Genomic DNA, 27,154 nt, shown 5'->3' with positions numbered 1-27,154 from the left:
AGGAGATAGTCTCTCAGGCCATAGAGGTGCACAGATCTCACAACACAAGGGACCAAGGAAGGCAACACCAAGACATACAATAATGAAAATGGCAAAGATCAAGGATAAGGACAAAGTATTAAAAGCAGCCAGAGAGAGAAATAAGATTACATACAAAGGAAAGCCCATCAGGCTAACATCAGATGCTGTTAAGGTTTCTCAGCAGAAACCTTATAGGCCAGAAGGGAGTGGCATGATGTATTTAATGCAACGAAGCAGAAAGGCCTAGAACCAAGATTACTTTTATCCATCAAGATTATCATTTAAATTTGAAGAAGAGATTAAACAATTTCCAGATAAGCAAAAGCTGAGAGAATTTACCTCCCACAAACCATCTCTACAGTCTATTTTGGAGGGACTGGTATAGATGGAAGTATTCCTAAGGTTTAATAGCTGTCACCAGAGGAAATAAAACCACAGTAAAGAAAGTAGAACATCTAATTACTAAGCAAATGCAAAATTAAATTAACTATCCCCAAATTCAATCAAGGGATAGACAAAGAATACAGAATATGATACCTAATACATAAAGAATGGAGGAGGAAGAAAAAGGAGGAGAAAAAGAAAACCTTTAGATTGTGTTTGTAACAGCATACTAAGTGAGGTAAGTTAGACTCTTAGATAGTAAGGAACTTAACCATGAACCTTTGGTAACCACGAATCTAAAGCCTGCAATGGCAGTAAGTACATACCTATTGATAATCACCCTAAATGTAAATAGTCTGAATGCACCAATCAAAAGACACAGTCACTGAATGGATAAAAAAAACAAGACCCATCTATATGCTGCCTCCAAGAGACTCACTTCAAACCCAAAACATACAGACTGAAAGTGAAGGGATGGAAAAGATATTTCATGCAACTAACAGGGAGAAAGAAGGAGTTGCAGTAATTGGATCAGACAAAATAGACTTCAAAACAAAGAAAGTAACAAGAAACAAAGAAGCACATTCCATAATGATAAACTGGGTCAATCCAACAAGAGGATATGACGATTATAAATATCTATGTACCCAAGGAGAGGAGGGGCTCAAGATGGCGGCATGAGTAAGGTGGCAGAAATCTCCTCCCAAACACATATATATTTTTGAAAATACAAAGACAACTACGCCTAACAGAGAGACCAGAAGATACGGTACAACAGCCAGGTTACATCTACATATGCGAGAACTCAGCATCTCACAAAGGGTGCAAGATACAAAGCTGTGACCCAGCGGGACCCGAGAACTCCACCCACCCCAGCTCACTGGTGGGAGGAAGAGTCAGAGTGGGGAGGGAGTGGAAGCACAGGACTGCTAAATAACCAGCCTTAGTAATCTGCACTGGGAGGACAGACACACACTGCATGATGTACTGGATATTAGAAAAATGGAACGGTAGGGTCCGAGACGGAGACCGTGAGCAAGTCTCCACAGCTGGCTCCCCTGAGACAAAATAAAAGCAGGAGCTTTTTAAAACTCTCAAAGGGACAAGGGCTCAACAGCTGAACAAAATCATCCAACCACACTGAGCCCAGCAGCCTGGGAATCTTGAGGAACTTCGGGCTCCCTAATCCCTAGGGGGCAAAGCAGCCCGGAAGCCCCTCATGGTGATAAGCAACATACAATTCGTTCCCCCGGGCCAGTGCTGTAAGCAGACCAGGAGACCTACAACAGCTGCAGAGCAGCCGGAGAGTGGCCCCACCCACAGCAACCACACACAGTCTCCTCCTAGCATGCAGCTAACCAGGACAGAAGTGGAAGCTGGAGCAAGGTCCGGAAGGGACGAAGTGGCCCCGTTCTGGCAGGAGAACACATCCGGCATATGTGGTTAACCCGTTCAGTGAGCTAGGCTGGCCTGAGGGTGGCCCCGTCCATGGCAGCTCAGGAGATTATCCCAGAGAATGCCTTCTGGTGTGCAGGTAACCGGCCCAGGAAGCGGAAGCCAGAGAAAGGTCCAGAAGGCACAAAGTGGCACCATCCTCACAGTAGAACACACCCAGTGCGGCTGTGATTCCTGCAGTGCTCTAGGCTAGCCCGAGGGCCGCCCCGCACACGGCAGCTCAGGAGATTATCTCAGAGGCTACTCCCAGTGTGCGGGTAGACAGCACAGAGAGCGGAGAAGGGCAAGGCAACCAACAAGCAGAAAGGGAGTCTGTACTCCCAGCTGACAAACGTACCAGCTGCCTGAGACCACTTCTATCACCATGAAAGGCAGAAGAATCTGGTCGAGTTAAAATTCACTCAGACAATCCCAGAGATGGCCTGGTGACATAGATACAACCAATCTTCCCGAAAAAGAATTCAAAATAAAAGTCATAACCATGCTGATGGAGCTGTAGGGAAACATGCAAGAGCTAAGGAATGAAGTCCAGAGGGAGACAACAAAAATGAAACAATCGATAGAACGTCTTAAAAGCAGACTGGACAAGGTGCAAGAGACTATTAATAGAAACCAGAGAACAAGAATACAGAGAAGCTGAGGCAGAGAGAAATAAAAGGAGCTATAGGAATGAAAGAATATTAAGAGAACTGTGTGACCAATCCAAATGGAACAATATTCACATTATAGGGGTACCAGAAGAAGAAGAGAGAGAAAAAGGGATCAAAAGTGTCTTTGAAGAAATAATTGGTGAAAACTTGCCCAAACTGGGGAAGGAAATAGTCTCTCAGACAATGGAAGCCCACAGATCTCCCAACACAAGGGACCCAAGGAGGACAACACCAACACATATAATAATAAAAATGGCAAAGATTAAAGACAAGGACAGAGTATTAAAGGCAGCAAGAGAGAAAAAAAGATTACCTACAAAGAAAAATCCATCAGGCTATCATCAGACTTCTCAACAGAAACCTTACAAGCCAGAAGAGAATGGAATGATTTATTTAATGCAATGAAGAAGGGCCTGAAACCAAGAATACTGTATCCAGCATGATCAATATTTAAACTTGGAGGGATTAAACAATTTCCAGACAGGCAAAAGTTATCTTTTTACCTCCTACAAAACACCTCTACAGGGTATTTTAAAGGGACTGCTCAAGATGGAAGCACTCCTAAGGCTAAATAGATGTCACCAGAGAAAATAAAATCACAGCAAAGAAAGCAGACCAACCAAATACCAACTAAAGGCAAAAAACAAAATCAGCTTTCCACAACAACAGTCAAAGGAAACACAAAAGAGTACAGAATAAAACACCTAACTTATAAAGAATGGAGGAGGAAGAGTAAGGGAGAGAAATAAAGAATCATCAGACAGTGTTTATACTAGCTTAATAAGAGAGTTAAGTTAGACAGTTACATAGTAAAGAAGCTACCCTTGCACCTCTGGTAACCATGAATCCAAAGCCTGTAATGGCAATAAGTACATATCTATCGATAATCACCCTAAATGTAAATGGTCTGAATGCACCAACCAAAAGACATAGAGTCACTGAATGGATAAAAAAACAAGACCTATCTATATGCTGCTTACAAGAGACTCACCTCAAACCCAAAACATACATAAACTAAAAGTGACAGGATGGAAAAAGATATTTCATGCAAATAATAGGGAGAATAAAGTAGGTGTTGCAGTACTTGTATCACACAAAATAGACTTCATAACAAAGAAAGTCACAGGAGATAAAAAAGGACATTACATAATGATAAAGGGGGCAGTCCAACAAGAGGATATAACCATTATAAATATCTATGCACCCAACCCAGGAGCACTGACATATGTGAAACAAATACTAACAGAATTAAAGGAGGAAATAAAATGCAATGCATTCATTTTAGGAGACTTCAACACACTACTCACTCCAAAAGACAGATCCACCAGACAGAAAATAAGTCAGGACACAGAGGCACTGAACAACACACTATAACAGATGGACCTAACAGACATCTACAGAACACAACACCCAAAAGCAGCAGGATATACATTCTTCTCAAGAGCACATGGAACATTTTCCAGAACAGACCACATACGAGGCGACAATAAGAACCTCAGTAAATTCAAAAAGACTGAAATCCTAGCAACCAACTTCTCAGATCACAAAGGTATAAAATTAGAAATAAATTGTACAAAGAAAGCAAAAAGGCTCACAAACAGAAGGAAGCTTAACAACATGCTCCTGAATAATCAATGGATCAATGACCAAATTAAAATAGAGATCAAGCATTATTTGGAGACAAATGACAACAACAGCACAAAGCCCCAACTTCTGTGGGATGCAGTGAAGGCAGTTCTAAGAGGAAAATATATAGCAATCCAGGCATATTTAAAGAAGAACAATAGCAAATGAATAGTCTAAAGTCACAATTATTGAAACTGGAAAAAGAAGAACAAATGAGGCCCAAAATCAGCAGAAGGAGGAACATAACAAAGATCAGAGAAGAAATAAATAAAATTGAGAAGAATAAAACAATAGAAAAAAAATCTATGAAACCAAGAGCTGGTTCGTTGAGAAAATAAACAAAATAGATAAACCCCTAGTCAGACTTATTAAGAGAAAAAGAGAATCTACACACATAAACAGAATCAGAAATGAGAAAGGAAAAATCACAACAGTCCCCACAGAAATACAAAGAATTTTTAGAGAATACTATGAAAATCTATATGCTAACAAGATGGAAAACCTAGAAGAAATGGACAAATTCCTAGAAAAATACAACCTTCCAAGACTGACCAAAGAAGAAACAGAAAATCTAAACAGACCAATTACCAGCAACGAAATTGAATCGGTAATCAAAAAACTATGCAAGAACAAAATCTCTGGGCCAGATGGATTCACCACTGAATTTTATCAGACATTTAGAGAAGACATTATACCCATTCTCCTTAAAGTTTTCAAAAAAGTAGAAGAGGGGGGAATACTTCCAAACTCATTCTATGAAGCCAGCATCACTCTAATACCAAAACCAGGCAAAGACCCCACCAAAAAAGAAAATTACAGACCGATATCCGTGATGAACATAGATGCAAAAATTATTATTAATAATTTATTATTATCAACAAAATATTAGCAAACTGAATTCAAAAACATGTCAAGAGGATCATACACCATGATGAACCTGGATTAATCTGAGGGATTGTAAGGATGGTACAACATTTGAAAATCCGTCAACATTGTCCACCAAATCAACAAAAAAGAACAACAAAAATGACATGATCATTTCCATAGACACTGAAAAAGCATTCGACAAAATTCAACATCCACTCGTGATAAAAACTCTCAACAAGATGGTTATAGAGGGCAAATATCTCAACATAATAAAGGCCGTATATGACAAACCCACAGCCAACATCATACTTAACAGAGAGAAGCTGAAAGCCTTTCCTTAAAGATCGGGAACAAGACAAGGATGCCCACACTCTCCACTTTTATTCAACATAGTCCTGGAGGCCGTCGCCACAGCAATCAGACAACACAAAGAAATAAAAGGCATTCAGATTGGTAAGGAAGAAGTTAAACTGTCACTGTTTGCAGATGGCATGATATTTTACATAAAAAACCCTAAAGACTCCATTCCAACACTATTAGAACTAATACCTGAATTCAACCAAGTTGCTGGATACAAAATTAATACACAGAAATCTGTTGCTTTCCTATATACTAACAATGAACTAGCAGAAAGAGAAATCAGGAAAAGAATTCCACTCACAATTACATCAAAAAGAATAAAATACCTAGGAATGGACCTGAGCAAGGAAGTGAAAGACCTATACCCTGAAAACTACAAGACACTCTTAAGAGAAATTAAAGAGGACACTAACAAATGGAAACTCATACCATGCTCTTGGGTAGGAAGAATTAATATCGTCAAAATGGCCATCCTGCCTACAGCAATCTACAGATTCAATGCACTCCCTATCAAAATACCAACAGGATTCTTCAACAAACTGGAAAAAATATTTCTAAAATTCATATGAACCACAAAAGATCCCAAATAGTCAAAGCAATCCTGAAAAGGAAGAATAAAGCAGGAGGGATCTCACTTCCCAACTTCAAGCTCTACTACAAAGCCACAGTAATCAAGACAATTTGGTAGAAGCACAAGAACAGACCCACAAACCAGTGGAACAGAATAAGATTCCTGATATTAACCCAAGCATATATGGTCAATTAATATACGATAAAGGAGCCATGGATATACAATAGGGAAATGACAGCCTCTTCAACAACTGGTGTTGGCAAAACTGGAAAGCTACATCCAAGAGAGTGAAACTGGATCACTGTCTAACCCCATACACAAAAGTAAACTCAAAATGGATCAAAGACCTGAATGTAAGTCATGAAACTATAAAATTCTGACAAGAAAACATAGGCAAAAATCTCTTGATTATAAACATGAGCAACTTTTTTCTGAATGTATCCTCCTCAGGCAAGGGAAACAAAATAAAAAATGAACACATGGGACTATATCAAGGTAAAAAGCTTCTGTACAGAAAAGGACACCATCAACAGAACAAAAAGACATCCTATAGTATGGGAGAATATATTTGTAAATGGCATATCCGACAAGGGGTTAACGTCCAAAATATATAAAGAACTCACATGCCTCAACACCCAAAAAGCAAATAACCTGATTAAAAAATGGGCAGAGGATATGAAGAGATACTTCTCCAAAGAAGAAATTCAGAAGGCCAACAGGCACATGAAAAGATGTTCCACATCACTAATTACTAGGGAAATGCAAATTAAAACCACAATGAGTATCACCTCACACCAGTTAGCATGGCCAACATTGAAAAGACTAGGAACAATAAATACTGGTGAGAATGTGGAGAAAGGGGAACCCTCCTACACTGCTGGTGGGAATGTAAACTAGTTCAACCACTGTGGAAAGCAGTATGGAGGTGCCTCAAAAACTAAAAATAGAAATACCATTTGGCCCGGGAATCCCACTCCTTGGAACTTACCCAAAGAGAACAACTTCTCAGATTCAAAAAGACATATGCACCCCTATGTGTATTGTAGCACTATTTACAATAGCCAAGATATGGAAGCACCCTAAGTGTCCATCAGTAGATGAATGGATAAAGAATATGTGGTGGATATACAAAATGGAATACTACTCAGCCGTAAGAAACAAATCCTACCATTTGCAATAACATGGATCGAGCTAGAGGGCATTATGCTCAGTGAAATAAGCCAGGCAGAGAAAGACAAATACCAAATGATTTCCCTCACTTGTGGACTATAACAACAAAGCAAAAGTGAAGGAATAAAATAGCAGGCGACTCACAGACTCCAAGGGACTAGGGGTTACCAAAGGGGAGGGGTGGAGGAGGGCAGGTGGGGAAGGAGGAAGAAGGGGATTGTGGGGTATTATGATTGGTGCACATGGTGTGTGTGGGGTCACAAGGAAGACAGTGTAACACAGATAAGACAAATAGGGAATCTTTGGCATCTTACTACACTGATGGACAGTGACAGCGATGGAGTATGGGGGGGACTCGATAATAAGGGTGAATGTAATAACCACATTGTTTTTCTTGTGACCCCTTCATAAGAGTGTATATCAATGAAACCTTAATAAAAAAAAATAAATATGCAGTTAGCCACTGGTTAGGCAAAAAGAAAAGCTGTGGTAGGCCATTTTGCCTCCCCACACACAAATGATCATTCAGTTTTTTATTGTTTTATTCAGTATCATAAAAGCTTTTAAAAGAAATCACCCAACTTTGGATAATCCAACTAACAAAAACCCCACAAAACAAAAGATTCCAACTAATGAAAAATCCTTAAAGGGAACTAACCAGTAGATAAAAATATCACACAACTTCTTGACAGAAGAAAAAACTTCCAGAATTAAGATAGGTCTGCTGTAATGCAGGTGATCTGCATTTGGAAGGTTGGATTGTAATTCAGGAAGGCCAAAAAAAGACAAGGCACAGTGGTAACAGTGAACATGCCTTTATTCAGGGCGTAGAAGCAGCAGCAAAAAGTTTTCGGGGCATAGTGCTGCGGAACAAAGCCAGCACGGGCCAGCAAACATGTTTACTGCCATGCGCAGTACAGCAAGCAGGACAACAGAACACTGGGTCATGCCTATCCGGGCATCCTATGTGATGGAGCCTCATAGACACCATTTTCTTGTCCACTTTCCCATAATTGCTTACCATCATCTTGACAGTGGATGGATTATATGATTTATTCTAGTCAGGTCTAACTAGGCCTGAAGTAAAACATGGAATGACATTATCTTCACACTTCCACTTGGTGGGAGGAAGAGCAATCAGATACAGGGACCTGACCCAAGACCCAGGTGACTCCAGTCTTCACCACCTCACTGGTGGGGACTTGGGGGTTTTTTTTTATTGCAATTTGCTGTGCTTGTTTGGAATGTTCGTATGTTCCCTTACAGCTTTCTGAGGCTTATTTTATTGCCAGAAAAAATGAAAAGAGGAGGCCATCTGGCAAGTCACACCCTCAGATTGTCTTCCCTAGACAGCTAATGTTTATTAGAGCAGCTACAGAAGGCACAAAAAGGATGACTAGAGGAAGTGAGAGAAGAAAGGAAACTAGCCAATATCTCTAACTTTAAGTCTACAATACTTAAAATTCACAGTACATGAACATTACCTTGTGTTCAGACACCAAGGAAGTGTTTTCAATTGCCTGAAAAAACAAGAGTCATAAAAACATTACAACATGTAAGTGAGGCACTTTTTGCCTCATTCAGCATGCCTGTTCTCTTATTTGTGAATTAATCTGCCCATCTGGCAAACCACGATCTACCATTTCTACTTGATCAACTTCTAAGACTTTTATTTCAACCTACCTTTACTTATGCGACTGCCACTGACTGCCACCTTTTTCTCCTTAAATGTTCTAAGTCCCAAAGATCTCACTCACCTTAAGCCAAGCTTCCGCAATGATTTTCTCATATCTAACAGCTGACTTTATTACACCAAAGATGAGAGTAACACAGTCTTGGCCACCATTTTCCTGATTTCCTGAAGAACTACGAGTAGCAGAGGGGGGAAAAAATTATTGTTCCACTTCCCGGAGGGGAACCTGTAAGATCCAGGTTCCTGTTTACTAGCCATGTGCCTTGGAACAAGTCACAACTTCATGTGTAAACTGTCTAATAAACTTGTATTGCAGTCTTTCTTGGACTGAACTGAATAGCCAAAAGAATACACACACATGTGCACACACACACGCACACACGCACATTAGATATGATTTCAAAACTATATAGTATTACATGAGTGTAATACTAATACCATTATTTGTAGGGGCAAGAATTAAGATCTACTGTCCTGGCTTCAGGATCAGGAAACTCTCCTTGCCCATGTAAGGAAAAAGGTGGCAACTGCCAATGAGCTTATACCTTGTTTGTCCTTTACATTTCAACTTGCTTTGGAAATGGTTAAACTGTGATGGCAAAATAAAATGCTGCACATCCAACTTTCTCCGAAGTGCAGAAATCACCTGTGGAAAATAAATACTAGCTATGAAAAAATACACTGCTCATTACTGGTGGACAGGCAAATATATTAGAAAATATACTGCTCATTACTGGTGGATAGGCAAAGCCTACTCTCTCAACAGGCGAACCATAACAGTCTTCTAAAAGACTGAGGATGAACTGTTAAAATGTTAGACAAGGAATTCTGAAAAAGACAGTTATAAATATAGTATGTCATGCCCTTAAAAATTCCAGAATTTCTTCATGTATTACACGGAAAGAGCAAATATAACCTGTAGCAGCTTACACAGAGCAATAAACCTTGCTAGTTGCTCCATTCTCTCTCCTATATACTATCTGGATTAAACAGCACTATCAATTAGTTTGGGGACAGAGAAGAGCAATTGGAACCTATTAATTTAAATAATTTATCTTTGTATATCTCATTTGGGTTCGTCTTTTTTTGATTGCTGAGTTTCATTTCACAAGGGCAGCACTGTCACTCACTGTACTCTCAAGGGTCTAGCACCCTATTGGTGTTTGTTGGGAAATAATAGGGTACCTCAAGTGCATCCGTGGCTGTAATGGAATGAAGAATGAACTTGATCATCACAGGTAAATCACCCAAAGTGACAGATGACAGCTTATCCATCACCAACTGGCGGACCTAAACATAAGAAACACAAAAGCTTTAAATATTTTCATGTTAATACCTCAATGTAATACTCACTTGTTAGGTAAAATTAGAAAAATCACTCCTCTCACTCAGTTTTCTTGTAATTTAGGAAGAAAAACATCTCATTTTATTTTATTTTTCCAAATTTCAAGTTTTCAGCTTGAAAGTTTTCTTTCAAAAATCGGTGATAAATGTAAAAGTGGCATTATTTTACATTTTGGAGCCTGACATTCCACTGGTTAGGGGAAGGCATAAAAAATTGTTATTCCTATGGGGGAGAATCTGTAAGTACTCAGGCAATAAGGAAGACTCTGCCTAAAACATACTGCTTACAAACAGCAGCAAATCTATCATGCTATAATGTATGAAATTCATCCAAAAGTAAAAAAGAGATCAAATGTCATTCAATATTGTTTCAAAGTGAATTTTCATCACATACAATTGCTCTAACGCAATGACTGACATTGCCTTAGATGACGTGAGAAAGCTGGCTCTGTTTCTGGAAAAGCAGTCTTTCCTACCTTAGAGAGGAACTTTGGGTCAAGCTGGAGGCTGGAAAGGGCATCCAGGATCGGGACAGTAAGTAATGTATTCTCAGTTAGAAGGTCACTGGAAACGGTGGAAAAAGAGAAGTTGTACAACTTTTAACAGAGCTGGGCAGATAATGACCTGGGAAAACCACTCATTAGAGTATGGGAAGAAAGGATACACTTAGTTCTCTTTAAATATGTTTATAAAGTATGTTTCATTAAAATTTGTTTTGATTAAAAATATATGTTTATTATAATAGGGTATTTTAATTTTATAATAGGGTACATCATAAAAAAATTCAAACAACAAACAGTAGAAACAGGAAGCCCTCCCTCAGCATCCCCACTACCCAGAGGTAATCAAAATGGAGTTTGGTACATACCCTTTCTGAGAAAAGGAAAAAGAAAACCTACAATTACAATAAAGTGTATTAACTATGACAGATGCATGTGCAGGGTGCTATAGGAGCACAGAGTAGAGGACAGTGAAGGATTCTACGAGAAGGCTATTCAAAAGGATAAGCTAGAATTAAGCAGGCAAAGTGGATGCTATAATGCTAGCTCCAGAGGGAGCATAATCCTGCCCAAAAGCACAAAGGCAAAAAAACTACTGCACATTTTTGGAGGTAGCTTTGCAGAAAACTACAGAAAAGGAAGTATTACAAACTAAAAAAATTTAAACTACTTCTAGGATAAGAAGTCTCACTAAAACAGAAACACTTTCATGCAAGAATGTTGTTCTCCCCTTCTTAACTTCTGCCCCAATTACTATTTTCATGTAAATGTCAGTAAACAAGGGGTCTCAGCAATGGGTCTGATGCAGTGATATGCATGAGAATGAATCATTTAGGGACCAAAGAATGTAGAAGCTCAATAGCCTCCAAAAATGATTTAGACTGTAAGTCATGACTGAGGAACCCTTGGGAGGAGGAAATGCTAGCAAAACAAAGGGATCAGTTTAAGTATTCACAGACCAAAAGTATGTATATTTTTATATGGTATTTATGTTATATGTATATGTTTATATGCCATATATATATATATATAAGCCAGATTTCATATTCACAACAGGTGTACCATTTAAAAGAAAGATGGGTCTTCTCACATACATACTCATTATTCGAAAAAACAAATCAAATCTCCTATCTTACTCATATATAAAAAGGAACACATTACTACTACTCTTTCCATACTTACCAAAATGTAAAATGCCATCAGCTTAGGATGGCAATAGGGTGCTCACCCACCTGAGTTCTTTCCCCACATCAGCATGCTGGGAATCCCCTATAATCTCAGGTAGGCTTGTAACAAAGTCATGCTGAAGGTACAGTGGAGCAATACTGATCAGCTGCATGATCTTGGTGGTGAGATCCTGCAGTGGAGGACACTATAAGAATTATATAGCACATTACCCAGAAAAGGGAAAGACTTCCTAGTGTAAAATACAGAGATGGAATTATTTCGTGCATTATATGATAACATACACATTCAAACTCAAACCTAAATTCAGAGGTAAATAACCCAGAAATTTTCACAATGGATGGTATATAGAAAAAAAGTACAGTGAATGGTGTATTATCTAATAAGTCTGAAACATACTTTAATCTTCACAACTCTATGAAACTTGTATGACAACTCCCATTTTAAAATGTGGGGATATGTGTTGCTCAAGTCTATACAATTTTTAAGTGGCAGACCCAAATTTCAGCCCAGATGAGACTCCGAACATTATGTTTTTTCAAATAAAGATTTTCCCTTAGAGTATCCAATAAAAATTTGTATAATGATTTAAAGAACTCTGAAAAGAAATAGGCCTTCAAACTAGGCTTAAACCATTCAATTTTACCAAGGTGTTTAATGACAAATCATATAGTTGCAAAAACTTACAGAAACTTCCTGCAATATGTAGTCAAATTAAGGCATTTGCTGTTAAGTACGATGGCTTGGGATCTTGTCACTTTTGAGAAGTAAAACACAGTAACCTCTATACTCTGAAAAACTAATTTCTTTCCAAATATTTATTTAATAAATGGTATCTAGTCATAATTAGAAAAATTTTTTGTGAGGAAACTTAAAAAGTTAAAATACCCATGATTCTCAAAATATGGAAGCTGAAAAAAAGGAATGGATAGATAGGAAAGTGTGCATTTTCTGTTTAGAAAGGGAAAAAAAAAACTCTGTGAACTCCAAGTTTGATTAAGTATGAAAAACACTTTCTAAATCCAAGAGATAGAAAAATTCCTAAAGCCCACCTTGCCATCCACAACTCTGTCAAGCCACTTGAGCTGACTGACGATGAGTCGAGGCATGCTGGTTCCATCAGTGTTCACTCTGATACATTACAGGGAGAAGACAAGGAACTTCAGCCTTTCTGACTATACATATGCAAGCATTAATACTGTACAAAACACTTCAGCCATTCAATTAACATTTACTGAACACATATTATGCATTGCACATTGCTGTAGCCACACAGGTGATACAAGAAAAGCATGACATATACTTGTACTTGCTGAGAAAGATGTCGGGAAGAAGACACACCAAACTGTAAACAGAGGCTATATCAAGGGAGGGTTTAGAGAGAGGGCAAGAAAGGTTTGGAGTATCTCTTAATAATAATGTAAACAATTAAAAAATAAAGGTAATAAACTTTAACAAATTGAGTACAATGAGTATTTTTTAAAGGTAAAAAAATGAATTATACCAATTCAGTAAGTACTGAAAAAGGCAGCCATACACTGCTTTGGAAACAAAGAAGGTTAAATTAGAATACATTAGTGAAAGCACTGAAAACCATTTCTGGATGAAGAAATGTTGGCTCAAAATGACAGTCTTCACCTTCCCTCCAGCCTCCTATATCTCAAGTTTCAGACCAACTCCAGTTCCTTTTCTTAACAGTATCTTGGTCTCTGTTTACTAGTCAAATTTAACTACCGAAATAGACTTAGCCAGGACCTAAAGCATCTTTGAAAAATTCAAGCAAAACATGAATTTTTAAAGATAAATCAAGTTTACTATTATTATATACAAGACCCTGAAAAAATACCTATTAAAAAGGAAGAAATAAAAGTGACCTATAACCCCATCATCTATATATATCTGCTATTAATATGCATATGCATCTACAGGTATGCGACTTTCTTTTTAAATGCTGGGCTGAACTGTAAATGCCGATTTGAAACCTTTTTTTCCCCCAATTAATTTGCAGTATGAAACAGTCCTTTATAATTTTTAACATCCATATAATATTCCACTGTAGGGATATGCCTCATTTATTTAACCAATCCCCTATAGTTGAACATCTCAGACGTTTACAGGTTTTTGTTAAATAGTAACCTTATTCATTATTACCATCATTCAGTTATTACCTTAGGATAATTAAAAGACATGTTTGCAAAATCTAAGGTTTTGATACACATAACCTACTGCCCTTCAGAGTGACTGAACCTATTTATATGTATGAGCATGTCTGTTTATTACACTCAACAAGGGAAATCCTGAGAATGGAAAAAATGTATTGTTTTTAATATGTCTTTGATTAATGAAATTGAGCATTAAAAAATGTTTGATGCTCTTATATTATTTCTTCGTGAACTGTCTGTTCATGAGCTTTATCTACTTTTCTATTTGGCTGATGATTTTTTTTCTTATTTTTTTAAAGTAAATTTTTAAAAAAGGTAGCACACATGCACTAAAATAGTCAAAAGGTAAAAAACAATATTCAAAGAATATCTGACTCTAGCTAATTAGCTACCTTTCTTGGAGAGAACCACTATTACCATTTTATTGTGTATCCTTCCAGGAATATACAGTCTTAGAAGTAGATGAAATTTTAAAGAAAGACACCCCAGTATAATTTTACTAGTCAATTAAGAATCTAGTGTTATATTTGCAACAACATGGATGGAGCTAGACGGTATTATGCTCAGTGAAGAAAGTCAGGCAGAGAAAGACAAATAGCAAATGATTTCCCTCATTTGTGGAGTATAACAACGAAGCAAAACTGAAGGAACAAAATAGCAGCAGACTCACAGACTCCAAGAAGGGACTAGGGGTTTCCAAAGGGGAGAGGTGAGTGAGAGCGGGTGGGAAGGGAGGGAGAAGGGGATTGTGGGGTATCAAGATTAGTGCATATGGTGTGTGTGGGGTCACGGTGAAGATAGTGTAGCTCAGAGAAGACAAATAGGGACTCTGTGGCATCTTACTACACTGATGGACAGTGACTGCAATGGGGTTTGGGGGGGACTCGACAATAAGGGTGAATGTAATAACCACATTGTGTTTCTTGTGAAATCTTCATGAGAGTGTGTATCAATAATACCTTAATAAAGAATCCAGTGTTACGATAAATACGATCTTCAGAGAAATGAATTGTGTTTCAGAGTAATCTTTTCAGAGAGAAACTTCAGTACAGTGGGGTACTTTGAGCATTCCAGAATAACTCCACTTACTTTTCAAAAAGAAATTCTGGCAACTTTTCAAATAAGGTTTTGATAATGGCAGGCTAAAAGAGAAGACATAGAGAGTTAGGAAACAGTCTTGAAATACACAACAGAAATGCATAATTAGCCTTAGTTCTCTCCAACTCTTGGAGGCAAAACCGTGTTATAATTGAAATCCTTACTATAAAAATGCCCACATGAATGCTGTCTATATTCTGAATACAAGCTGTTAGAATACAAAGATATCAACAATTTGTCTCCTAAAAAATTGCAAAATGACTATCCAGGCAATCTTAAAATAATCAGATAATCAAAATACTATTAAATACGATGACTGACCACTGTTAACCCATTAAACACAGACTTTTCAAGATTATCAAATAGTTTGCAAGAAAAGATGATTTTAAAGGAATAAGAGGGCTCTTAGATTTAGGCTAATTAAATTATACTAAAGACTTCCAATGAAGAGGAAGGGATAAGAGTGTGGGAAGATTAACAGTGGGAGAGGAGAGGAAGAATGTGGAGGATGGGGTGGGAGGGAGACTTTCCATCTTATAAACATGTTTATACATTTGAGATGTTTAAAATATGTCAATGTATTGTCTACTTAGTAAATTAAACTAAAGGAGGAAAAAAAAGGCAAAATCAAGCTAATAAAGAGCTAATGTTAAGAACACAGATGTGAAAGTGGTAGAAATATACAAGGTACCCAGAGCACAAAGGATGAAGCTTTATGAAACAGGAATTAGAGGCTGAGAGAATTAATGAGACTTCAAGATGTACTGGGCTGAACAGCTCACTCCAAAGATGCGGACAGTGCTCTTACCAGACACATTTCAGCAAAAGAGCTATGATAAACTGCTACGAAGCCAAACTCTCCCACTAAGCCAACCCCACCCTATGCTCCAGCCACTTACACTGGAGCATGCACCACCAATCACATCTGTTCAATGTTCACAGAAAAAGTGGCACAGTCTCACCTGTAGTATGTCAATCCCCAAAAGCAATTTAATGAGGCTTTTAGAGTAAGATGCACCAACGCTGTAAAAAAAAAAAGATACTTGTTTTCTATTTTGTTTTTCTTGTTTTAATGTTTTTATTATCATTTCTCCATAAAATTGGTTAAATAAATAATCTTTAAAAAGAAACTATCCTGTTAGGTAAGAAATACAGAACATGAGTAGAAGCTCTTAAGCCAGGGAAAAGTAGGGAGTTAAAGTTCTATCAAAACAGGTGAGACACATTCTAGAAAACACTCTGCTTCTTAGTCTCATAACTGTAAATTTAATAATTTAAAGGTTAGGTTAGAACTCTGAGGAAAAAGAACCTATAAATCAAAAGTGAAATTGCATTCTGCCCCTCCTCCCGCAAACCACTTAGTGTAACAGACTAAATTTCAACAGGGCTCCTCGCCTCTTCTCCACACCTGGCTCCCTCATCCTGCAGACGCTCACAAGACAAAAGGCAGTTCTGGAAACTGGCATGGTCCTCAATGTAAGACTCCAGGCCACTAACAAATTCTTCTATTACCTTAATAACATAAAAAAAAGGTAAGAGTAAGATTTTTAGCTTAACACTGCTGTGGGTTAGATAAAAATCATTCTGGCCCATTCAACTTTATATCAGTGTCTTTAAATTCCCAATTCCAGAGCACTGCTGGCAACAGCAAAAGTATCAAGGAAAAAATACATACGTTAGGATAAGAAGGATGTTTCCTCAGAGTCTGAAAGAGCTTCTTTTGGAAAATGATTTGATCCACAGCTACGAGGTAAGAACAATTGTTCACCAGAGTCTTTAATACTTCCTACCATAGTTTTACTTTCCTAGAGACCTAAGTTTTGTGTTTAATGAAACCAATAAAGATATACATTTTTTTAATTGAACTATCATTGATGTACAATCCTATATTGGTTTCAAGTAAAGAACACAACGGTTCAACAATTACCCATATTATTAAATCCCCACCCTGACTAGTACAGTTACTATCAGTCAACATAGGAAGATGTTACAGAATCACTGACTATATTCTTCATGGTGTTACCATTCCTGTGACCAACTTAAATTATGACTGAGAATTTTTGTGCCACTTTATCCCTCTCACTCTCCCCAACCTTCTCCCCAACCGCTCCCCCATGGGAACCACCAATCACTTCTCAATGTCTATGAGTCTACTGTTACTTTATTCATTTTGTTTTGTTTTGTCAATAAAAATATTTTCAACCTAATATCAGAGCCAAACTTTCTAAATGCCGGAAAACATATTTGGCTTTGATAGAAAATAGTTACTAGGTGTTCTAAAAATGGCATGCCACACCTTAGCAGGATGGAATAATCTATGCCCAAAATCAGGGCCTTAAATGGCTCTATAAATTTTCTTCTGTAATTATTCTGATACAAATTTAATTACACTGTCACTACTATTTTTTTACTACTTTATACACAAACTATTCCTAATATATAACATTAAGAAAAAAGGACTAAGGAGATTGGCTTAAAGATGGCATAAGAGGTGAGCCAAAAACAACCCAACCTCCAAAAACCACATGTATAATGAAAATATAGCAAATACAACTAATCCTGAAAGAGCAACAGGAAAGAACACAGCAACAGACTGCCTACATCTGGGGAAAAGAGCAGACCTCACAGAAAAGGATAAACTAGTAAGGCTGTGATCTGGCGGGACACAAGTCCTTCCCCCACCCCAGCTCACCAGCAGAAGGAAGAGAAACAGAGCAGGGAGGGAGTGGCGCCTAGGACTGCTGAACACCCAGCCCTGGAGATCTGCTCTGGGAGCACGAACTCACATTACATGGTGCTCTGGAGATTAGTGGGGTTGGAAAGCTAAGACAGGAAGAATACTCAGATTGAAATTCCATCTCCATGTGGAGAACAGGCACCTACAACCGGCTGCTCTGGGACAAAAGAAAGGTGGGCAGTCTTAGAGACTTCCTAACAGTGAGAGGGCTGCTAACACGGCAAGAACTGCACAGCTTGCTGCTCAGGAGAAAGGACAGGTGGACAAAATGATCTTGGAACACTCAGTCCAGCAGGTTGGGAACTTTCAGAAGCTTCAGGCACTCCATCTCAGTGGCTGGGAACACAACTCTGAGGCCCCCCAGCACTATACATAGCCTGACACTCCTTCCTCCCAGCTGACACCAGCTTGCAAACTGGCTGACCCCCACCATTGCACCAGGCCAAACAGAGGGAGGCCCCACATATGGCACCTACAAGGACTTAGCATGGAGGCTCCTCCCTGCATGCTCAGCCCACAGACCCTGGCAGTGGAGGCAGTCTCTGAAGCTGGAAAGCAGGAAAGAGCTGTTTTCTCCCAGCAGGCACCAGCACTGCTCGCCTGTGAGCCCTGCCATCGCTCCAGGGCTGAGCAGCTCCAGAGAGGAAAGATTCTGGACATTAGAGGGGGCCACCTACAAATACGAAATGTCAAAGAAAACTGGTTCAGACCAAAATGCCACAAACACAAGAAAGAGGGCCAGGTGAAACTGCACTCACCAATCTTCCTGAAAGAAATTTCAAAACAAAAATCATAAACATGCTCATGGAGATACAGAAAAATATTCAAGACCTCACGGAGAAATTCAAGAAAGAGATAGATAGAAACTTTCAAGAATATAGTATCCAAAAAGAAACATAAAATGGAGGGATTTAAAAGCAGATTAGATGAAGTAGAGGAGACAGTAAATGAAACAAAACTTAGAGAACAGGAATACAAAGAAGCTGAGGTACAGAGAGAAAAAAGGATCTCTAGGAATTAAAGAATATTGAGAGAACCGTGTGACCAATCCAAACAGAACAACATATGCATTATGGGGTACCAGAAGAAGAAGGGAGAGAAAAAGGGATAGAAAGTGTCTTTGAGGAGGTAATTACTGAAAACTTCCCCAATCTGGGGAGGAGAGTCTCTCAGGCCATGGAGGTGCACAGATCTCCCAACACAAGGGACCAAGGAAGGCAACACCAAGACATACAATAATGAAAATGGCAAAGATCAAGGATAAGGACAGACTATTAAAAGCAGTCAGAGAGGGAGAAAAGATCACATACAAAGGAAAAGCCATCAGGCTATCATCAGACTTCTCAGCAGAAAACTCACAGGCCAGAAGGGAGTGGCATGATATATTTAATGCAATGAAGCAGAAGGGCCTGGAACCAAGAATACTTTATTCAGCAAGATTATCATTTAAATTTGAAGGAGGGATTAAACAATTTCCAGATAAACAAAAGTTGAGAGAATTTACCTCCCACAACCATCTCTACAGTGTATTTTGGAGAGACTGTTATAGATGGAAGTGTTCCAAAAGCTAAAGAGATGTCAACAGAGAAAATAAAACCACAGTAAAGGAAACAGACCAATTAATTACTAAGCAAATGCAAAATAAATCAACCACCCCCAAAGTCAGCCAAGGGATACACAAAGAGTACAGAATATGATACCCAATACATAAACAATGGAGGAGGAAGAAAAAGAAGGAAATAAAAACCCTTTAGATTGTGTTTGAAGTAGCATACTGAGTTAAATTAGACTGTTAAATAGTAAAGAAGCTATTGGTGAACCTTTGGTAACCACGAATCTAAAGCCTGCAATGGAAATAAGCACACACCTATCAATAATAATCACCCTAAATGTAAATGGTCTGAATGCACCAATCAAAAGACACAGAGTCACTGAATGGATTAAAAAAAAAAAAGACTCATCTATATGCTGCCTACAGGAGACTCACTTCAAACCCAAAGACATATACAGACTAAAAGTGAAGGGATGGAAAAAGATATCTCATGCAACTAATAGGGAGAAAAAGGCAGGAGTTGCAATACTTGTATCAGACAAAATAGACTTCAAAACAAAGAAAGTAAGAAAAGACAAAGAAGGACATTATATAATGATAAAGGGGTCAGTCCAAGAAGAAGATATAACCATTGTAAATATCTATGCACCCAAGATAGGAGCACCTACATATCTGAAACAAATACTATCACAATTAAAGGGAGGAACAGAATTCAATGCATTCATTTTAGACTTCAACACATCACTCACTCCAAAGGACAGATCAGTAAGGAGACAGACAGAAAATAAGTAAGGAGACAGAGGCACTGAACAACACATCAGAACAGATGGACCTAACAGGCATCTACAGAACACTCCACCCAAAATAAGCAGGATACACTTTCTCAAGTGCACATGGAACATTTTCAAGAACAGATGATATACTGGGCCACAGGAAGAGCCTCAGTAAATTCAGAAGGATTGAAATTGTACCAACCAGGTTCTTAGACCACAAAGGTATAAAACTTGAAATAAATTACACAAAGAAAAAAAAGAAGCCCACAAACACATGGAGACTTAACAACATGCTCCTAAATAATCAATGGATCAATGACCAAATAAAAACAGAGATCAAGCAATATATGGAGAAGCATGAAAACAATAACTCACCACAACAAAATCTATGGAATGCAGTGAAGGAAGTGCTAAGGGGGAAGTGTACAGGCTTACGTCAGGAAAGAAGATCAATCCTGTATGAACAGCCTGAACTAACAATTACTGAAACTAGAACGAGAAGAACAAATGAGGACCAAAGTCAGCAGAAGGAAGGACATAATAAAGATCAAAGCAGAAATAAATAAAATTGAAAAGAATAAAACAACAGAAAAAAATCAATGAAAGCAGGAGCTGGTTCTTCAGGAAAATTAGCAAAATAGATAAGCCCCTAGCCAGACTTTTCAAGAAAACATTAAGTGAAGACCTAATACACATCCTCCTTAAAGTTTTCCAAAAAGTAGGAAGGAGGGAATACTTCCAAACTCATTCTATGAAGCCAGCATCACTCTAATACCAAAACCAGTCAAAGACACCACAAAAAAAGAAAATTACAGACCAATATTTCTGACGAACATAAATACAAAAATCCTCAACAAAGTATTAGCAAAATGAATTCAAAAATATATCAAAAAATCATCTACCTTGATCCAAGTATGATTTATTCCAGGGATGCAAGGATGGTACAATATTCAAAAATCAATTAACATCATCCAGCACATCAACAAAAAGGACAAAAAACCACATGATCATTTCCACAGATGCTGAAAAAGCATTCGACAAAATTCAACATCCATTCATGATAAAAACTCTCAACAAAATGGGTATAGAGGGCAAGTACCTCAACATAATAAAGGCCATATATGACAAACTCACAGCCAACATTATACATAATAGTGACAAGCTGAAAGGTTTTCCTTTAAGGTCAGGAACAAGATAAGGATGCTCATGCTCACTCTCCCTACTTTCATTCAACATAGTAGTGGAAGTCCTAGCCACGGCAATCAGACAACACAAAGAAATAAAAGGCATCCAGATTGGCAAGGAAAAAGTTAAACTGTCACTGTTCACAGATGACATGATATTGTACATAAAAAAACCCTAAAGAATCCACACCAAAACTACTAGAATATCTGAATTCAGCCAAGTTGCAGGATACAAAATCAACACACAGAAATCTGTTGCATTCCTATATACTAACAATGAACTAGCACAAAGAGAAATCAGGAAAACAATTTCATTCACAATTACATCAAAAAGAATAAAATACCTAGGAATAAACCTAACCAAGGAGCTGAAAAACCTATACCCTGAAAACTATAAGACACTCATCAAAGAAATTAAAGAAACCAATAAATGGAAATATATCCTGTGTTCATGGATAACAAGAATTATATTGTCAAAATGACCATCCTGCCTAAAGTAATCTACAGATTCAATGCAATCCCTATCAAAATACCAATGACATTATTCAACCAACTGAAACAAATAGCTCTAAAATTCATACGGAACCACAAAAGACCCCAAATAGCCAAAGTAACCCTGAGAAGGAAGAATAAAACTGGGGGATTATGCTCCCCAATTTCAAGCTCTACTACAAAGCCACAGTAATCAGGTAATTTGGTACTGGCAGAAGAACAGGCCCATAGATCAATGGAACAGAATAGAAAGCCAAGATATAAATCCAAGCATATATGGTCAATTAATATAAGATAAAGGAGCCATGGATATACAATGGGGAAATGACAGCCTCTTCAACAACTAGTGTTGGCAAAACAGGACAGCTACATGTAAGAGAATGAATCTGGATTATTGCCTAACTCCATACACAAAAGTAAACAAAAATGGATCAAAGACCTAAGTGGAAGTCATAAAACCATAAAACTCTTAAAAGAAAACATAGACAAAAATCCTTTGAATATAAACATGAGTAACTTTTTCCTGAACACATCTCCTCAGGCAAGGGAAACAAAATAAAAATGAACAAATGGGACTAAATCAAGCTAAAAAGCTTCTGTACAGCAAAGGGCACCATCAGTAGAACAAAAAGGCGTCCTACAGTATGGGAGAATATATTCAAAAATGATATATCCGACAAGGGGTTAACATCCAAAAAAATATAAAGAACTCACATGCCTCAACACCCAAAAAGCAAATAAACCTATTAAAAAATGGGCAGAGGATCTGAACAGACACTTCTCCAAAAAAGAAATTCAGATAGCCAACAAGCACATGAAAAGATGTTCCACATCGCTAATTATCAGGGAAATGCAAATTAAAACCACAATGAGATATCACCTCACACCAGTTAGAACAGCGAACATCGAAAAAACTAGGAACAACAAATGCTGGAGAGGATGCGGAGAAAGGGGAGCCCTCCTGCACTGCTGGTGGGAATGTAAATTGGTTCGACCATTGTGGAAAGCAGTATGGAGGTTCCATAAAAAACTAAAAATAGAGATACCCTTTGACCCAGGTGTTTCACCCCTAGGAATTTACTAAAAGAATAAAAGTTCTCAGATTCAAAAAGCCATACGCACTGCTATGTTTATATTATCACTATTTACAATAGCCAAGAAATGGAAGCAACCTAAGTGTCCATCAGCAGATAAGTGGATAAAGTCTATGTGGTACATATACACAATGAAGTATTATTCAGCCATAAGAAGAAAACAAATCCTACCATTTGAAACAATATGGATGGAGCTAGAGGTTAGTATGCCCAGTGAAATAAGCCAGATGGAGAAAGACAAGTACCAAATGACTCATTCATTTGTGGAGTGTAACAAAGCAAAACTGAAGGAACAAAACAGCAGCAGACTCACAGAACCCAAGAATGGACTAGCGATTACTACACGGAAATGGGTGGGGGAGGATAGGTGTGAAGGGAGGGAGGAGGGGATTAAAGGGTATTATGATAAGCACAAATAATGTAGGGAGGTCATGGGGAAAACAGCATAGCACAGAGAAGACAAGTAGTGAGTCTATAGCATCTTACTATGCTGATGGACAGTGAGTGTAATGGGGTATGTGGTGGAGACTTGATAATAGGGGGGAATGTAGTAACCACAATGTTTTTCATGTGAAACCTTCATAAGAGTGTATATCAATGATATCTTAATTTTAAAAAAAAGGATTAGAAGTACTTTACTTAATACACATTAATCAGGGCTAAAGACTTAATATTCTCCAAAAAGCAATTTCAATTTCACCCGTCTCAAGATGGATGGTGCTTCCATTTGTTTGTTTTTTTCTTTTTTTATTTCCTCCTTCCCTCCTCTCACTCCTTTTTTAGCTTCATTTATTAATTTTTTAATTGAGGTATATATAATAAAATGCACAAATCTTAGTGTACAGCTCAACAGATTCTGACATGTGTTTACACGCATGTAACAATCACCCATATCAAGGTATCAAACATTCCAGTTTTTTTTCACCTTTGTCTATTTCATCCAACCCCTCATTCCTTTGGTGATCCCATATCTGATCTTCCCTGCATATATTAAATCCATGATTGAGTTCTAAGCCTTTCACTATGCGCAGAGAAAAGATTTAAATTAAAATTTACCTAGCTGATTTTGACCCTCTCCTCTTTTAAGAATCAATCCTGATGTTTTAAGAAGCTTTACAAAGATACTATCATTTTCTTCAACTTCATTATAAACATTAGTTTTCTTTGTCTTTTTGGAAAGTGGTTGCTTCCCAGCTTCTGAAAATAGACAAATTTTCAAAAATGTGACATATAGCAAGCAAAGATTAAAATGTAAACCCTAGAATAATAATCCTAAGAGGAGAAGTTTATGGGCTCCTTAACAATTATACTGGAGCTAATGCTGTAATGAAATTTCACTCCAACAGTGGTCAGTAATAAAGCCTTCTAAACAAAACAATCAACAAATACAATGATCTTTACCTATTAAGTTTTCATTTGAATTTGCCACTTCTAGTAAGAATAACTATGGAAATATTGTCCACCCAAATTCTAAAGCAGTCAGGGTCTCTCAAGCTATAAACCATTGCATTGGAATCCCTAAGAGGATTATTTAAAGCATATTCTTGGGTCACATCCTAGAGCTACTGAATCAAAGTCTCAGGAATGGGGCTTGGGAGTCCAAATTTTTAACAAGCTCTCCAGGTAATAATCCTAATGCACATCAACATTTGAGAACCAATGATCTGAATATAGGGTTAGAAAGGAGGCAGGTTCTCCTGCATCATATCTTTGAGTGTGAAGCCCAGATTGGTTTCATCCAAAGGCTTTCAACTCGTGAGATAAAAACATAATAAACAAACAAAAGTAAACTAGTACTTGAAGTTAAGTTTGATTATCTACTCTTCTCCCTTAATGATGTAACAAGTCAGAATTTCCTTAATAGGGTAGATGTGAAATAATAATAATTGAAAGAGTAGAAACTCATAGGGCCTTTGTCAACCACATTCTCATGTGGACAGAGTCTGCACAGTTTCTTTGTCAGGGTATGCTTGCTGTAATGCAATGCTTTTCTTTTATACATCACTATCACAGCATTTATCTAAATTATAATTTTTTTAGGGGAAGAAAGGGGACCACAAGCTCTCTTAAAGGATAGGTATTATGTTGTACCTTTGTGTCCCACCACCCAGATGACATACAATAGATAAGCTCTACAATACTAAGTCCTCTTATGGATAAGAAGCTCAGAGACTGTGGGCATACCCAAAGTCATATATGAAACTAGAGAGCAGAAACTCAGTCCCAAATCTCCTACTAGTTGATGCTGTATGCTCTAACCATTAAGCTCTGCTATCTCCCAGAACTCTAAAGTAGAAACTTTCTATCTCTTTAAGTGCCTCACACATTTGCTACAGGTAATAAAGCAACAAATGACTGGATACTTACTTGAGGTATCTTCTGTCAGGCTCTCTTTATCCTCAGATTTTGATCGTTTTCTTTTGGAAACCATTCTGACCAAAGTCTTCTGCAGTGAAATTACTTAGTAGAGCAAAGTCAAGAGAGCAGACATTACCTTCTTAGGAGATACATAAACTCTGAGATGTTAAAGCTATAGCTCAAAGAAAAGTAGCCAAAACCAAAGAGGCTCTAGACCTTATACGAATGCTACCTAATTCAAATGCTGAGAGAATTTCAACTCCTCTACCTGGTCCATATTCCCTTGCTTTCAAGATTTGTTTACCTTGTTGCCTCTTTAGCCAGAACACTTGCCTCTTGCCAAAGCATAATACCTACACTTCACTTTCTGACATTTAAGATTCTTTATCCGGGCCTCATCTACCTCTCATTTAACTCTTTAATACAATACTTTATGTTAAGGACTGTGCTAGGTGTTGGGGTTACAATTGTGAACCACACATGGCCCCTAACCTCAGGGAGTTTACAGTACAGTAATGAGTGGTCTTAATGTAGTTACTTAAAGAGGCATAAGCACTATAAAAGAAAAGTACAGGGTGCTATGAGAACTTACAAGAAATTTAGTCTAGTTGGGAGTGGGGGTGATGAAAAAAAGCAGGAACAGTTTCCCAGGGATAATCTCTTTGAGGAAATTATTTTTAAGCAGAGACCTGAGAGCTGAAATAGGAGTTAGCCAGTATAAGAGGTATGAGAAGAGTAGTCCAGGCAGAGAAAAATCTCAACACTGAAACAAGAAGTATTTTATGGGTAGACATCAGATTGCAAAAGTAGGGGAGGGCCTGAACCACAGAGGTTTGTAGCCTATCTTATAAACCAGAACCTTCCTAGTATCAGTGCTTTTGCACAAGGTGTTGTTTTCACCCACAATGCTCTTATCTGCCTAGAAACTACTACTCATTCTTAAAGACTCAAATATCATCTTCCTTGAAAAATGTTCCTTCTGTCACCAAGGGAGTTTGCTATTGCAGCTCCCCTACTCCATACAGTATTTGTAATAGCTCTTACTACCTCATACTAGACTCTGGAGGTCCTTGAGAGCAGAAACCCCATCTCATTTATCATCTCGGTATCCCAAGTGCTCTGCACAATATCTGTCATAAAATGTTTAAGAATATTGGCTTAAGGAGAATGGCTGGCAGGAAGGTAAATTCTGATAGCTAACAAGAACTATTTTTAGTGCTTTACGCTTAGTACATAATTTCTTAATGCTTCATTATTGTTATTAAACTAAAAAATTTTTTGAGTTAGGTGCCATTATTCAGTGGCAGAGCTGAGATTCGAACTCGGGCAGTTTGCCTCCAAAATCTGAAGTATACCACTTATAGTTACTCTTAATTATAATAATTACTTCCAATAATAGTTAACATTTACTGTGTCAGGCACCATGCTTAGCATTTTCATTATCCGTTGCCTGGTCAAATACTTACAACCATTATCGGCCAATTTGCAGACGGAAAAGCTAAAGCAAGTCAAGGCGCTCTGACTTCAGAGCACTCGCCTAACGTGCGCTATATCGTCTCGCTTCCAGGGAACCCATAAAGACCGGTAGATGGGGCGGGCCGCCCGGACCAGGCCATCCGGGAAGGAATTGGGGGTAAAAGCCCTTCATATTTCGTCATTTTAACAACGCAGGGAAGTACCTGGAGGGGATTATTCCACGACAGGACAGATGTGGAGGCCGAGTTTCGAGGCGCAGAGCCCCGTGAGAAAGGCCGGGCTCGGCCGGAGCCTAGAAACCAAGCCACAGGGATACCGGGCCTAGAGAAACCGCAAACGCTGCTCCACTCAACCGCCGAGAAGCGCTCGCCGCCCGTAGTTTTCGACTCTCCCGCCCGGTGT

The 27,154-nt window shown here is 38.1% G+C and overlaps 1 protein-coding gene across 6 annotated transcripts in view; it reads right to left on the bottom strand.

The window, feature by feature from the left end:
• Positions 1–27,091, bottom strand: part of FANCD2 (FA complementation group D2) — a 72,106-nt gene extending 45,015 nt beyond the window's left edge. For 4 of the 6 annotated variants that reach the window (XR_012129005.1, XM_073231017.1, XM_073231018.1 and 1 more), the window contains exons 1-14: positions 26,956–27,091; positions 25,286–25,378; positions 23,975–24,115; positions 16,762–16,829; positions 16,495–16,598; positions 16,049–16,109; positions 15,078–15,130; positions 12,879–12,957; positions 11,874–12,013; positions 10,618–10,705; positions 9,983–10,087; positions 9,343–9,443; positions 8,862–8,970; positions 8,589–8,624 (exon numbers count right to left, since the gene is read on the bottom strand). Coding sequence is in view for 5 of the 6 variants with exons in the window: in XM_073231017.1 (XP_073087118.1) it covers positions 8,589–8,624; positions 8,862–8,970; positions 9,343–9,443; positions 9,983–10,087; positions 10,618–10,705; positions 11,874–12,013; positions 12,879–12,957; positions 15,078–15,130; positions 16,049–16,109; positions 16,495–16,598; positions 16,762–16,829; positions 23,975–24,115; positions 25,286–25,349 (1,149 nt within the window). In the remaining variant the exon portion in view is untranslated. The remainder of the gene's footprint in view (positions 1–8,588; positions 8,625–8,861; positions 8,971–9,342; positions 9,444–9,982; positions 10,088–10,617; positions 10,706–11,873; positions 12,014–12,878; positions 12,958–15,077; positions 15,131–16,048; positions 16,110–16,494; positions 16,599–16,761; positions 16,830–23,974; positions 24,116–25,285; positions 25,379–26,955) is intronic. The other 2 variants (XM_073231019.1, XM_017677937.3) reach the window with 1 other exon arrangement.
• Positions 27,092–27,154: the final 63 nt, after the last annotated feature.

Source organism: Manis javanica, chromosome 3 (genome assembly GCF_040802235.1).
Source record: "Manis javanica isolate MJ-LG chromosome 3, MJ_LKY, whole genome shotgun sequence".
Classification (NCBI taxonomy): domain Eukaryota; kingdom Metazoa; phylum Chordata; class Mammalia; order Pholidota; family Manidae; genus Manis; species Manis javanica.
Note: the sequence above shows the minus strand (reverse complement) of the source record. Positions and strands in the feature narration are given on the sequence as shown.